The sequence below is a fragment of the Anser brachyrhynchus genome, assembly GCF_964034855.1.
Source record: "Anser brachyrhynchus genome assembly, chromosome: 7".
Classification (NCBI taxonomy): Eukaryota; Metazoa; Chordata; class Aves; order Anseriformes; family Anatidae; genus Anser; species Anser brachyrhynchus.
Window position 1 is genome coordinate 11,942,232 of NC_137701.1, and position 12,809 is coordinate 11,955,040.

The following is a 12,809-nucleotide window of genomic DNA, read 5'->3' on the forward strand; positions in this document are numbered from 1 at the left end:
GTGAATTTATTGTCTAGGATGAATGTGCTCTATGGGTAGCTATGGAAAGTGAATTTCTAGCTACAAAGAGTTAAATTCACTTGTATTTAAATAATGCTGACTATGTTTTAAAACTTCCAAAACCACTTCTGTTATATTTGTTTTGTTTTGTTTTGTTGTTTTTTTAGGAGAGCTAGGGGATCTCGACTTTGGTAAATAAAAGGTAAGTGAAAAGTAATTAGCAGCAAGTGACTGGGGTTGGTCTTGGCTTTGGTGTGGGAAGCTGGAGGAGGAGGATGAGCGACTGGTTACAAGCTCTTTCTTCTCTTTCTACCTTTCAGTCCGTGGCAAGATGCAGCCCTGATTTGACCGGTAGCTCACGGGCTGTTAAGCGAGAGGTTCACCCAGCCTGGAAGGTGCCTCTGGCTAAAGGGTCTGTGCAGCCAGAGGGGGAGGGTTCCCCCTGAACTTTTCCCCCCGAAGGATTTGATGGGCTTTTTATTATTACCCGGGGAGAACATGCCTGTGAGCACGGCAGTTCGTGCAGGATTAGCTGGCTGCCTTGTGTCACCGTGGCTCTTTTCCTGCTGTTCCCCATGGGTGTGAGCGTGCTGCGGGCAGATCCCCGGTTTGGCCAAGCTGCTGGGAGGAGCAGGTTGGCCGGGGACGTGCAGCATCCTCCCCACCACCCTTTGGCAGCGAGCACCACGCCTGCTGCCCTTCGTTTGGCTGCACGTGGAAGGTCCTGGCTCCGTCTCCAGCCCCGTGCTTGGTACCGGGCAGCCCCGCGAGCCCTCCCTCTTATCAGCAAAAATTCTCAGCAGTCGGGGGATTTCCATCGCTGGCTCTCGGATGAGCGCAGGCTCCTTGCAGTCCTCTCCCACCTACCCCTGGTTGCAGCGGGTGCTTGTCGGAGGAGGGCTGGTGCCAGTGGGATTCGCAGCCCCGGAGCCTTGGGACGGGTGAAACGGGGTGGTAAGCAAGGGTATTTTCATGCAGCTAATGTGGGAGGTCGAGGAGGGGCCTCTCACAGCTCACTTGTCCTCCTGTGCCATGGGAGAGGGTTGACAAGGACAGAAGTGACCAAAGTCAGCTCTCTCAGTTCGCAGCACGTGAGGGAGCCGAGCACAGAGGTGCTGCTCACCCTGCAGGGGCTCAGGTTTTCCCCGTACACTGCTCTGGACATTTGCCGTGGTCACCAGCACTATTGGGCAGCTCCCTGGGCTTGTGCGTTTTGCCCCATGCCTGGGGATGCTCCCGGGAAGCCACCCCCGGGAAGGGAGCAAATCCTGATACCTGCCCTCAAGGGTTTTGCTTCCATGTGCGTCCGAGCTTTTATTGTATTTCTTTGCCTGCAGACGTGGGGATTAGACCGCCGATGAGTATTTTTCCTGAAATTGCTTTTCTGCACTAATCCAGTTTAGCCTGGCTGGGATGCCTGTGCTACATCTTTGATTCATAGTTCAGCGGTGATTAAATTCCCTAGATAAGATACGGGCCTCTTTGTCAATCCAGCGTGAGAATAAGGCTTAAACAGAGGTGCCGAGCAGGGGAGGCTCAGCTGATGGTAGAAATAACCGCTGTAGAAGTAACCGCCAGAGGTGGACGTGTACTTTAATCCCACCAGTAATGGCTTGGTGTGACCGATGGGGCTATAACAGGGGGGGAGTGTGGGGCTTGCTGCTGCTGTCCCCATCGTGCCACCATCAGGCCGGGCTGGGCAGGATGGTGGGCACCGGAGTCTGTGGGGTGGACGAAAAGCAGAGAAGGGAGCACTGAGGAGCAGGAGCAGGCTGGGCTGGGGCTTGGTTTCCGGGCTAAGCCACCCCTCCCGACGAGGAGCAGCATCCGCTGCAGGGAGTGGCGGCTCCGTCCTGGTCCCCCGCTGCCACCGGGGTCTCGATGCTGCTCCTCATCCCGCTCACCAGGAGAGCCCCCACGTCCCACGGAAGGGAGGTCCGGGAGCAGGCATTCCCCAAATGGCTCTGATTCAAGACCAGGGAGATCCTGCTCGCCGGGGACAGGACGTGGAGGTAATTAGCCTTGAGAAGCCACGAGCCTTCGGCTCGCAGAGAGGAGTGTGATGAGGGTCTGGTGTTCGCGTGTCCCGTCTGGGTGTTGTCCCCACCAAACAAAACTTATTTGTAGCCCAGGCTAATGCAAAGCTGAGTCTGCTCTGCGAGTCCCTGTTGCAAATCGCTGTGTTGATTCTCTTAGGGGTGAGTCACAGGATGTGAGTCCAGAGGCTCGTGATGTCCCCCGGGCGCAGAAATCCAGCAGGCAGGGTGGGGAGGAGACAACAGCTGCTGTCACCCCGTAGGATGTCAGCACAAGGAGCCGTGCACGGAGAAAGCAAACTCGTTTTTGTGCTGGTGGTTGGGATTTTGGGTGCCACGCTGTTCCTGTCCAGGAGCAATGCGATCCTTGGTGCTTCTGTGCCCTGGAAAGACAGCGAGAAGGAGCGTGGTGCCAGCCAGCAGCTGTGGGAGCGTGCTTAGTGGTGCTTCTCTAAAGCTTTGCCCAATGTGTAACCCCCCGAGCCCATTTAGGATTTGGGGAAGAATAAAATGGGGGAGTCTTAGTGGAGGTGGCCCTGTGCTTCGTGTCAGAGCGGGGCATGCAGCTGGTAGATTGGATTTTTTGCCTTTCCCTTCCGGGAGGAGCAAACTGGCATGAAAAGTGGATGCAGGTGCTTTGGAGCTGGTTGTGTGTTGAGATATCGTCATCTTCCTCGCTTGCACTGGGCTCCTCGCCTCATCCCCGCATGCTGCCAGACAGGGACATACACGGGGGGAAAAGGTCTTCACTAACTCGCCCCCCATTTCCTTTCCTCCACTCATTAAGGATGCTGTTTATTGCTGTGGGAGAACAGATGGAGCTGTGTTTTTTTTTTCCTATTCTATATTTAAAGTGCTTTCAGAGGAGTTTGCAGACCATTGTCTCAGCCATGGCTATAGAAGTGACTTCTAAACAATTCCTGCCACGGCAACCCAGCACCCGACTGTCCCCTTTTATTCTCACGTAGTCCAGGTTTGAAGACGCAGTCTTATTCTTGCTGATTTGTTATGTCCCTGCTCTGCATTCAGAATCAGCCCTGTTCCTCCCCTGGGACTGTCAGCTCCAAAACACTGCTCTCCCCACCCAGTTCCCCTAAAAATTTTCCCTAAAAATTGCAGTGGGGTGGGTGCACCCACATCCTTCTGTGCATGTGGTAGCGTTGCTACACCCAGAACAAGATCCTGCGTTAGGGAGAGGAAATGGTTTTTCATAATCAGTCATTTTTAATGTACATTCTTGCTGTCTTTTGAGATTTGGGATGCATGTAGGGCTTATTTTCCCAGCTGTTTCTCCGCACGATCACATCTGTCACAGACCTTTAGCATAAAGCTTCCCATGTAGCAGTTAAGGGAAGACTGGGAGGGGGAGCATCCCTGCACATTCCAGGCACTGCGAGGCTTGTGGGTATGTCTGAGATTTGTCAGTTCACGGCTGTGATTACTGATAGTAAAAATATTTGGCACTGGACTACCAAGCAGGTATTTGAAAATGTATTCGTGGCTTGCACTTCGATTCTCAGGAAAGCCACTTACCTATGACTGGTTTCTTTCTTGCTCAAGAAGCCTTCATGCAGTGCTCACCACGCAGGGGTAACCTTTGGGCCGTCAAAGTATTTGTTTAGTCTAGTTTTTTTTGTTTGCTTTTAAGAGGATTGTGTGCAAGAATTGCTGAAACTGGGAAAAATTCACCACTTTAGGTGTCACTGTGACAATAATGCTGCACATCTAGAGCTGGAGTTTGTGCCTGTGTGGAGCCGTGGAGGGCTTTAACCCACCAGCCCAGCAGCAGAACCCCTACAAGACCCTACCAAGTTTCTGCACGGTTTGCCAGGGGCAGAACCCAGGGTGTGCAAACCCCTCTCCCTCCAGAGTGTTCCAGCGGGACCCAAAACAACTGTCTTCTCCAAGGGAAAAGTGTTTCTACAAAAGTTCTCTCTTTCCTTTCCGTCTGAAGCCTCCTGCATCCTTACCCCAACTGCATTCCTGGCATACCAGCCCCGGGATGGCTTCTGAAGTGTCTCAAGCAGGCTGGAGTATCTCCTGCTCAGACTCTCCCGCCTGGGATGCAAATTTCCTCTTTCTGCATTCCAGAAAAGGGCACTGAATCCTTCCGGGCTTGCTCCTCCTCACCCTGCCTGCAGAGACCCACTGGTGTAATAACAGCCAGCTGCAGCCCCGGCAGTTGCTTGTCTTCATGTTTCCTTTATCTCCATATTCCCAGCAGAGCTCTACCGTCTGAGGAATTTGGGCTTGGGAGTTATTTTCTGCTTGATCTGGTTTTCAAGCAAGGGAAAAACTTGTATGGGGCGGGGAGGAAGGGAGAACAATGTTAGGAGGGGATTAAAAGCCCTTTGGGTTGCTGAGCTCGAGCAGGGAATTTGGATTTGGATATAGCTTTTGATTGCAGAGGGCTTTATGTTCAGAGCTGGTGGTGCTCTGTATCCAGGCTGGCATGTCTGCAGGGGGTCTGACCTGGATGGCGGAGTTTGCCAGGCTGGTGCTGGAAGCGTGTACCTTCTCCCTGGTGCAAACCTGAGAGAGCAAAGCGTGGCTCGGGCTCTGTGCTGCAGCGGTGCTGTCAGCCAGCAGAGCCTGCCTGCTCGCCCGCGTGCTCCTGGCCTTTCTGGCCACCCTCCAAGCTGCAGAGCAGCCCTGGTGACACCAGAGGAGGTATTGCCAGTGCTTGCATCAGCCACTGTGTTTGTGGTCAAAGGACCAGCGTGTTCTGCAGGCAGCAGGAAATGGGTTAATTTTTCCCTTGGCTCTAGTGCAGCGATGTGTCTGTTCTTCCACAATGTTTAACCCTGTAGAGTATTTTTGCAAGTGTTTCTGGAAAAAAAAGAAAGCAGCTGCTGGACCTTTCTGTCACCACCCTGCCACGTGGGTTAATCCCCAAATCCCATGTCAGTAAACATCTCCAGCAAGTACCCACTTACCAGCCTGGAAACTCTGCAAGCAGCCAACGGAGAGGAAGGCTTAGCCTCATCCTCTGCTGCTCAAGTTCCGCTAGCATCTGTGGGATACCAGAGCCAGCACACGGGGATGTGGTTTTGAGGTGATTTAGGAGAGTGACTCTAATAAGCCACCAGCTCCACAAGCTTGAGCAAGTCAGGCGGGAGGGTAGAAATGCCACCCCATTACCTCCTCCGCGTGGCCAGCTGCGATGCCAGCGGCGTGGGCTGGACTGGGGCATGGCCCCAGAGCTGCATGTGATGGCTTGGCAGCTGGTGTTTCTTGTCCTATGCTGCCCTGCTGGAGAGCACAGCTTTCAAAGAAGCTGCCTGAGACCTAACCCACAGCCTTTTTGTCATCGTCTTGTTGCTTGGGTCCCGTGGTGACTTTTTAAGGGAATCCCCTGGGGCAGCCTTGTGCTGTTTGCAGGACAAGGTGCTTTCTGTATTCGCTCTAAGCACCCTGAAATCCATTTACACTTTGGGTCTGATAGTTGTAAGTGAAATGGGGAAAGGGTAAGAGATCAGGGAAGAGGAGGGCGGTGTGAAGCCAGGTGGTGGAGGAGAGCAGGCTTTGTGGCAGAGGAAGAGGTGTGCATTTGTGGGTGCTGTCCCAGCCTGGTTGTGTCTCTGGACAGTCCCATTGGTGAGGTCTGGGAGAACGGCTGCAAAGGGGTGTGCACAGACTGTGCAACGCCTGTGAGATCTGTCATGCTGCTGGCACCTTGGGAGCAGCTTCTTAAAGCAGAGGCTGGTTTGTACAGGGTGGTGGCGAGCAGCTGTGTAACGCGAGGCCAGGCTGTCTTTGCTATCCAGAGTATCCAGAGTCCTTGGTGATTTGTAGGCAGCACCTTGCTTATTAGGAGTACCGAGGTAATCGTTCCTGATGCTTTAAGGAGAATATGACAATATGACCCTGGACATGGTCCTGAACAAGCTGCTTCAGCAGGGGGGTTGGACCATATGTCCTCCAGAGGTCCCTTCCAACCTTAATCGTTCTGTGATTCTCTGATATGAGGAAGTTCTCCTGAATCAGCACTGTAGGGTTGGCTTGCAGGTGCAGAGAGATGATGGCTTTTTCCCTGGAGTGCTTTTTTGATAAGCAAATGGGAAAGGGAGGATGCAGCTGCCCTGAGTCAGCTTGAGGCTGAAGCTGTGGCACGTGTTAAGCTCACGTCTTTCAAGGTGCGTCGTGTGGGTGTCGTGTTGAGAGCTGGTGGCTTTGCTAATGTGCTTGGCTTTGTTTTTGTCTGCAGGCTGGTTCCCCAGGGTGCTGTGGTAACACCGGGTTCTGCAGAGAGGCCATGACCACCTAGCAGTCCCCAGCCCTGGGTGTCTCAGCGGGCTCGAGATGGCGGCGCAGAGGATCCGGGCAGCCAACTCCAGTGCCCTGCCACGGTGCAAGTCGGAGGGGACGCTCATTGACCTCAGCGACGGCTTCTCAGAAAGCAGCCTGTGCGACGTGAAAGGTGCGGGGGCCCAGTGGGCCAGCAGGGGTCACAGCCCCCCTGGGACGGGACACGTATTGACCCAGTGCCACCTTGTCACATGCAGGAGAAGAAATGGCTTCGCCAGACAGAGCCAGTGACAAGACAATTGCACGGGGTTGTTTTCCCTTCCCCAGAACAGATTGTTTGAGTAATCCTATTGTTTCCTTTTGTCACTTTTTTTTTTATACTTTATTTACCTTACCCAGCCTAACAGTTGCATTCAAATGAGAGAGAAATTACTGTTTCCTCATTATAAATGGATCCCAAGAAGTAACTCCAGGTGGAGGTAGAAGTTAGTACGTGCTGAAGGTCTTTAAAAATAAGCATGCACAAAAGTGATTATTTTTTCACAAGGGGCAAGAAGAGACCAGAACATCAAATGCTTTTGCGTTAGTTTGTTTTTAATGCGAAAATAGGAATTACTCACATCCTTTCAGTCATTACTCATTCTCATGAGGGAAGTGATTGTCCCGCTCCGCTCTGCACTGATGCGGCCTCCCTTTGAGCACTGTGTGCAGTTTGGGGCATCGTAGTATAAAAAGGACATAAAACTGTTGGAGAGTGTCCAAAGGAGGGATACAAAGATGTGGAGGGGTCTAGGAGGCAAGACGTATGAGGAGTGGCTGAGGTCCCTTGGTTTGTTCAGCCCTGACCAGAGCAGGCTGAGGGGAGGCCTCATGGCGGCCTGCAGCTCCCTCACGAGGGGAGCGGAGGGGCAGGCGCTGAGCTCTGCTCTCTGGGGACAGCGACAGGACCCGAGGGAACGGCATGGAGCTGGGACAGGGGAGGGTCAGGCTGGGTGCTAGGAAAAGGTTCTGCGCCCAGAGGGTGGTCGGGCACTGAACAGGCTCCCCAGGGACATGGCCACGGCACCAAGCTGCCGCAGTTCAAGAAGTGTTTGGAAGCGTGTTCCCGGCAGCTCTGTGGATGCGGGTGGTTTCACCAGAAGTGAAACCGCATCTATCTCCATGGCTTCATAGCCCTTCAGCAGCCAGAGCGTGGCCCTAAGCAGGGGTAGCTGAAATCACAGGCATTTCCTGTTTGGAGGTCTGGCAGCTCTTCACCGCAGCTATTAAAAGCTCAGTTATTAAACCCCTTACTGGGGCTTTCTGATGAGGTCTTATGGATGTCTTCAAGTCCTGGGGCTTGGCTTTGCATCACCACTTCAAACAACATGGTCTTGGCAAGATTAAGTGGCCCAAGCTGGGAAGCCTCTTCAAAGCACCAAGGAGAGATGCTGCTTTCTAGCAACATGTTGCTTTTAGCCATGGCACCATGTGGGCTGGCCACGGGACCAGAAGCATCCCTGGGGAGCAACTGCAGGTAGCCCTGCACCATGCTTCTCTCCAGCAAACAGCTCGGGCTGCAGAGCTAAATTAACAGCCGCTTCCTGCCAGGGTGGCAAAATAGTTTCAGTGCAGAGTTTATATATAGTTTTACACTGAATAAATGTCCTCACAACTTTCCTTACCTGCTGGCAGAGGTTGGGCAGGGGAAGTGAGTTAATGATGAATTGTTTAGTTTGTACAAACTCTTCTTTTTCCAATATCTGAGTCCTAGAGTCCTTATAGCTAAACACTTTTCTTTGCTCCTCAGTTGCTGTGTATTTCAGTAGTGGTATTGTGAATTGTGCCATGGCTGTACTGAGTCTATTTTTTTGATTTCCACATTTTATGTAGGGCTGTCAGGCATTCTGACATTCTGTGTTTTCCCTTTTCTTGTAGTTTTTGTCCAAGAAGTGCTGCTTGCCTGCCGTTAGTGCCCGGAGGGATGAGCAGTCTGTTCTGCTGTCACTTTGTCTCTGGGATTTTAGGGGCTTCCTGTCTTTCTTAAATCCCCCTTTTCCCTCCAGAGAGCTCTCAAGCCTATTGTAGCAGATGGTTTCCCAGTTCTCTTGCTGCTCTGTATTTGAGAAAATCCAGCTCTTTTCCCTCTCTCCCCCTTGGTATTGTTTTTTTTAGGTCTGTCTCGCAAGATAATGGACATTTGAGTACTGATATAACATCATCTCCAGCTTATTTCTTGTGATTCTTAGCAGAAGTATGTCCTAAATGTGAGAGCAAAACCAATAAATACAGTGACAGTGTGAACATGCGTAGTGTTAATTGAACTGTTTTGTTTGCAATTGGGATCAGATAATACTAGCAAAACAACTTGCAGCCGGACCTGCTGCTCAACATTGCTGAAAGGGAGATTGGAGATGCTCCTCGGTCTGTGCCAGTGCCGTGGGAGGTCAATACTGTGTTTGTTTCTGCTGGTTCGAATAACATGACTTTGTTTGGAAAAGGAATTTTTTTGTTGAGGAGCTTTGAAATATAAATGCTACGTATGAGGAGTGAGGTGCTGATTTTTTGGGTGGTGTGACATGAAAAAGGAGGGCTATGATGTGCTCTGAGTGGGTACCCTTGGTTGTTTCTTACCCTGAAACATAAGATATTTCACACATTCAGCAGAGGGGTTGTGGAAGAGTGAGAACATTTCTAGCCTGTGAACGTTACCCTGAGTTACCATGTAATCTGCTTGTAGAAGAGGCATTCACCTTCAGCAGCGTTGTTAACTATTTGCATGGAGAATGAAAAATGGCAGTGCTACAGAGCTGGTGGCCAAAGACATTGGGATACCGCTGACCAAATTTGTAGGATAGTGGTTGTGAAGGATCATGTAAATTCTTCCCATGCAGCACATCACTGAGAACTCCTTTCGAAATTAACTTCTGTTGTTTTAAATGTGAAAATTTAGGCGGGTGCCTGCTATAGTAGCATGCACCCTCAGGAGCTTAGATCTGGACGTGCTGGGCAAAAGAGATAGCTGATAAGAAGGGGCTGTGACTCCCTTGAAACTCCCTCCAACACACCTTTTCGTGCATCATTCATCCGTGAATTTAGAGGCTGTCTCTTCTAGAAGCAGCTGAATGAGGTCCTGAATCAAGGGGGAGGCTTGTTGCTAAGACACTTGACTGCACTGGGAGACCTGCTTTCTCTGCCCAGGCCTTGCTTCCACAGGAGGGTAACAAATTGCTGTGTTTCCTATCTCAACTCCTGCTGCTCTTTCCAGCGGTGTTGATGCCCATCACTCTGGGGAAGGCATTCTTTTCTGCAGCATGAATTTATCAGAAATAGTAAAGGGGAAAGTCTTGTTTAAAAATTTTAGAGGAAAAAAAACAAACATAGGTTTGAGATGCTATAAAACTACCTTGGCTTTACTGCATAAAGTAGCGCGGATTGCTTACCTGAAAGAAATTATTTTAAGTACTTTGTGACTCTTGTGGATTGCTTACAGCTTTGTTTTTCTTCATTTTGCAGTGCCTTCTCCTAGTGCCTTGCTGGTTGACAATCCCACATCCTTTGGAAATGCGAAGGAAGTAATAGCAATCAAAGATTACTGTCCAACTAATTTTACCACTTTGAAGTTCTCCAAGGGGGACCATCTTTACGTCTTAGACACATCAGGAGGTGAGTGGTGGTACGCTCACAATACTACAGAAATGGGTTACATCCCTTCTTCCTACGTCCAGCCTGTAAACTACCGCAACTCTTCCTTAACGGACAGCGGGATGATAGACAATCTACTGGAGAGCCCTGACGAGGGGGTCAAGGAGTTAGACCTGCTTGGAGAATGGACCGACGTGAAAAGAAACTCTCTGAAAACCAACAATAACAACCCTTTCTTGAACGGAGTCCAGACAAACCCGTTTCTGAACGGGAATTTACAAGCATTGACCAGCTCAGACAGAGAGCCCAACTCTAAAATGTCTGTTGACTTGTTGCTCTTTGACACAGGGCCTCCTACTTCAACAGTTTCTAGCTCGGTCGCTAATAGCAGCATGGGTAATATTTTTGATGAATTTCCATCCACAAACAGGCTGGACCTGGAACAGCCTGTGAAAAGGGACAATCCCTTCTTCAGAAGTAAACGCTCTTACAGCTTGTCTGAACTGTCTGTTCTTCAAGCGAAGTCAGATACTCCAGCATCGTCAGGTTTCTTCAACGGTTTGAAGTCTCCCACCCCTGAGCAATTCCAGAGCCGGGAAGATTTTAGGACCGCATGGTTGAACCACAGGAAGCTGGCCCGGTCTTGCCATGACTTGGATTTGCTTGGCCAAAATCCTGGCTGGGGTCAGACACAACCGGTGGAGACCAACATTGTCTGCAAACTGGACAGCTCTGGTGGAGCTGTTCAGCTTCCAGACACCAACATCAGCATCCATGTGCCAGAGGGTCATGTATGCCCTGGGGAAACGCAACAAATCTCCATGAAAGCTATGCTAGATCCACCGCTGGAGCTGAACAGTGACAAGTGCAGCACCATCAGTCCGGTCCTGCAGATCAAACTCAGCAACATGGAGGTGAAAACATTTATTATTCTGGAGATGAAGGTGTCAGCAGAGGTCAAGAATGACATCATGAGCAAGAGTTTGGTAGGACTACAGTGCCTACGGAGTGACATGAAGGAGGGGCCATACACACCCATGCAGCTGAGCTATTCATATGGGGACACGATACAGGTGCAGCTGGAGAATCTAGAGCCTTGCATGTACATTGCGGCCGTAGCTCAAGGGCAAAACATCCTCTACCCTTACACTGTTTGGGATTATATCAGCAAGAAGATCACGGTTGGTGTCTACGGCCCAAAACATATTCACCCTTCCTTTAAAACAGTTGTGGCCGTGTTTGGGCATGAATGTGCACCCAAGACTCTCCTAGTGAACGAGGTCACGAGACAGTCTCACAGCCCAGCTCCGGTTGCCCTGCAGCTCTGGGGTAAGCACCAGTTTGCTCTGTCCCGGCCTCAGGACCTCAAGCTCTGCATGTTCTCCAACATGACCAACTACGAGGTGAAAGCTAGTGAGCAAGCCAAAATTGTGCGAGGCTTCCAGATGAAGCTGGGCAAGGTCAGCCGCCTCATCTTCCCCATTGCCTCCCACGACCCCAATGAGCTCTCAGACTTCACACTAAGGATACAGGTCAAGGACGACAAGGATGCCATTTTGACCCAGTTCTGCGTCCAGACACCACAGCCACCTCCTAAAAGTGCCATCAAACCGACAGGGCAGAGGCGGTTCCTTAAGAAGAATGAGGTTGGAAAGATCATCCTTTCACCTCTGGCTGCCACTGCCAAGTATCCAGTTTTTCAGGACCGGCCAGTACTGAGCTTGAAGTATGGCAAGCTGCTGAAAACAGTGGTGCGGCAAAGCAAGAACCACTATTTGCTGGAGTACAAGAAAGGAGATGTCATAGCCCTCCTCAGTGAGGAGAAGATCAGGTTGAAGGGGCAGCTGTGGACAAAAGAGTGGTATATTGGCTACTACCAGGGCAAAATAGGCCTTGTGCACACCAAAAATGTGCTGGTGGTTGGAAAGGTCAAACCCAGCTACTTCTCTGGGCCTGATCTCACCACCAGCCTGTTGCTCGAGCAAATCCTGAGGCCCTGCAAATTCCTGACCTACATCTACGCCTCCGTGAGGACTCTGCTCATGGAGAACCTCAGCAGCTGGCGGTCCTTTGCCGATGCACTGGGGTATTTGAACTTGCCACTCACGTTTTTCTGCCGAGCAGAGCTGGACAGCGAGCCAGAGCGTGTGGCCTCCGTGCTGGAGAAGCTGAAGGAAGACTGCAACAACACAGAGAACAAGGACAGGAAATCTTTCCAGAAGGAGCTGATGACGGTGAGTCCAAGGTTTGCCAAGGGCATCTTAATTCTCCGTGGTGCAGTCCGAGTGGTTAGGGAGAGTGGGAGCTCAGGTTTCCTAATTCAGTCTGTGAAGAATGAAGTGCATTTTAAAGGTCCTCCGCAGGCTGCTCGGCATAGCCGGATGGGAATTCAGGCGTGTGGTAACATGCATTGACAGGCTAATGGGATCGTGGCTATAAATGAGGGAAGCACTGGGTGAGAAACTGCATGTACATATAGTGTGAGGGAAGCAAACAGACTTGCGTTGGGAGGTAGCTAATCTGAAGGCCCTCAAAATCAAGGTGATTTTGATCCAGTGCTTTCATGGCACTGGGCCTTGCTTCTGGGTATTTGCATAGCCTTCGGTGATAGCTAAAAGATGTGCCTGTCAAGGAGTTACCCGAGAGCTGCTGGCAAAGTGATGTCTGTGCATGAGCTCCTGGCTTTCATGGCAACACTGATGACAGCATGGAAAACTGGAAAAAGGCAAGAAACAAACAGTTTTCCTGTACGGTGCGTGGTAGGCAAACCACCTCTCAGGCTGTGTGTGTTTATATCGGATCAAATTCATCAAAGCATGCCGGAGAGGGGTTTTATGGCTGCTCTGAGAATGGGTGCTACGACTTTATGTTTATGAAACAACCTAAAATTACTCTGTAACA

At 50.8% G+C, this 12,809-nt stretch overlaps 1 protein-coding gene across 4 annotated transcripts in view; it reads left to right on the forward strand.

Annotated features, from left to right (window-relative positions):
* SH3BP4 (SH3 domain binding protein 4) overlaps positions 1 to 12,809 on the forward strand; it is a 41,727-nt gene that overhangs the window by 17,395 nt on the left and 11,523 nt on the right. Inside the window, exons 1-3 of one of the 4 annotated variants that reach the window (XM_080601058.1) lie at positions 169 to 202; positions 6,244 to 6,456; positions 9,780 to 12,142. In XM_080601058.1, coding sequence (XP_080457184.1) covers positions 6,339 to 6,456; positions 9,780 to 12,142 — 2,481 coding nt within the window. In that variant the 5' untranslated portion in view covers positions 169 to 202; positions 6,244 to 6,338. Of the gene's footprint in view, positions 1 to 168; positions 203 to 234; positions 955 to 989; positions 2,013 to 6,243; positions 6,457 to 9,779; positions 12,143 to 12,809 lie in introns of those variants that run through there. The other 3 variants (XM_080601057.1, XM_080601056.1, XM_080601055.1) reach the window with 3 other exon arrangements.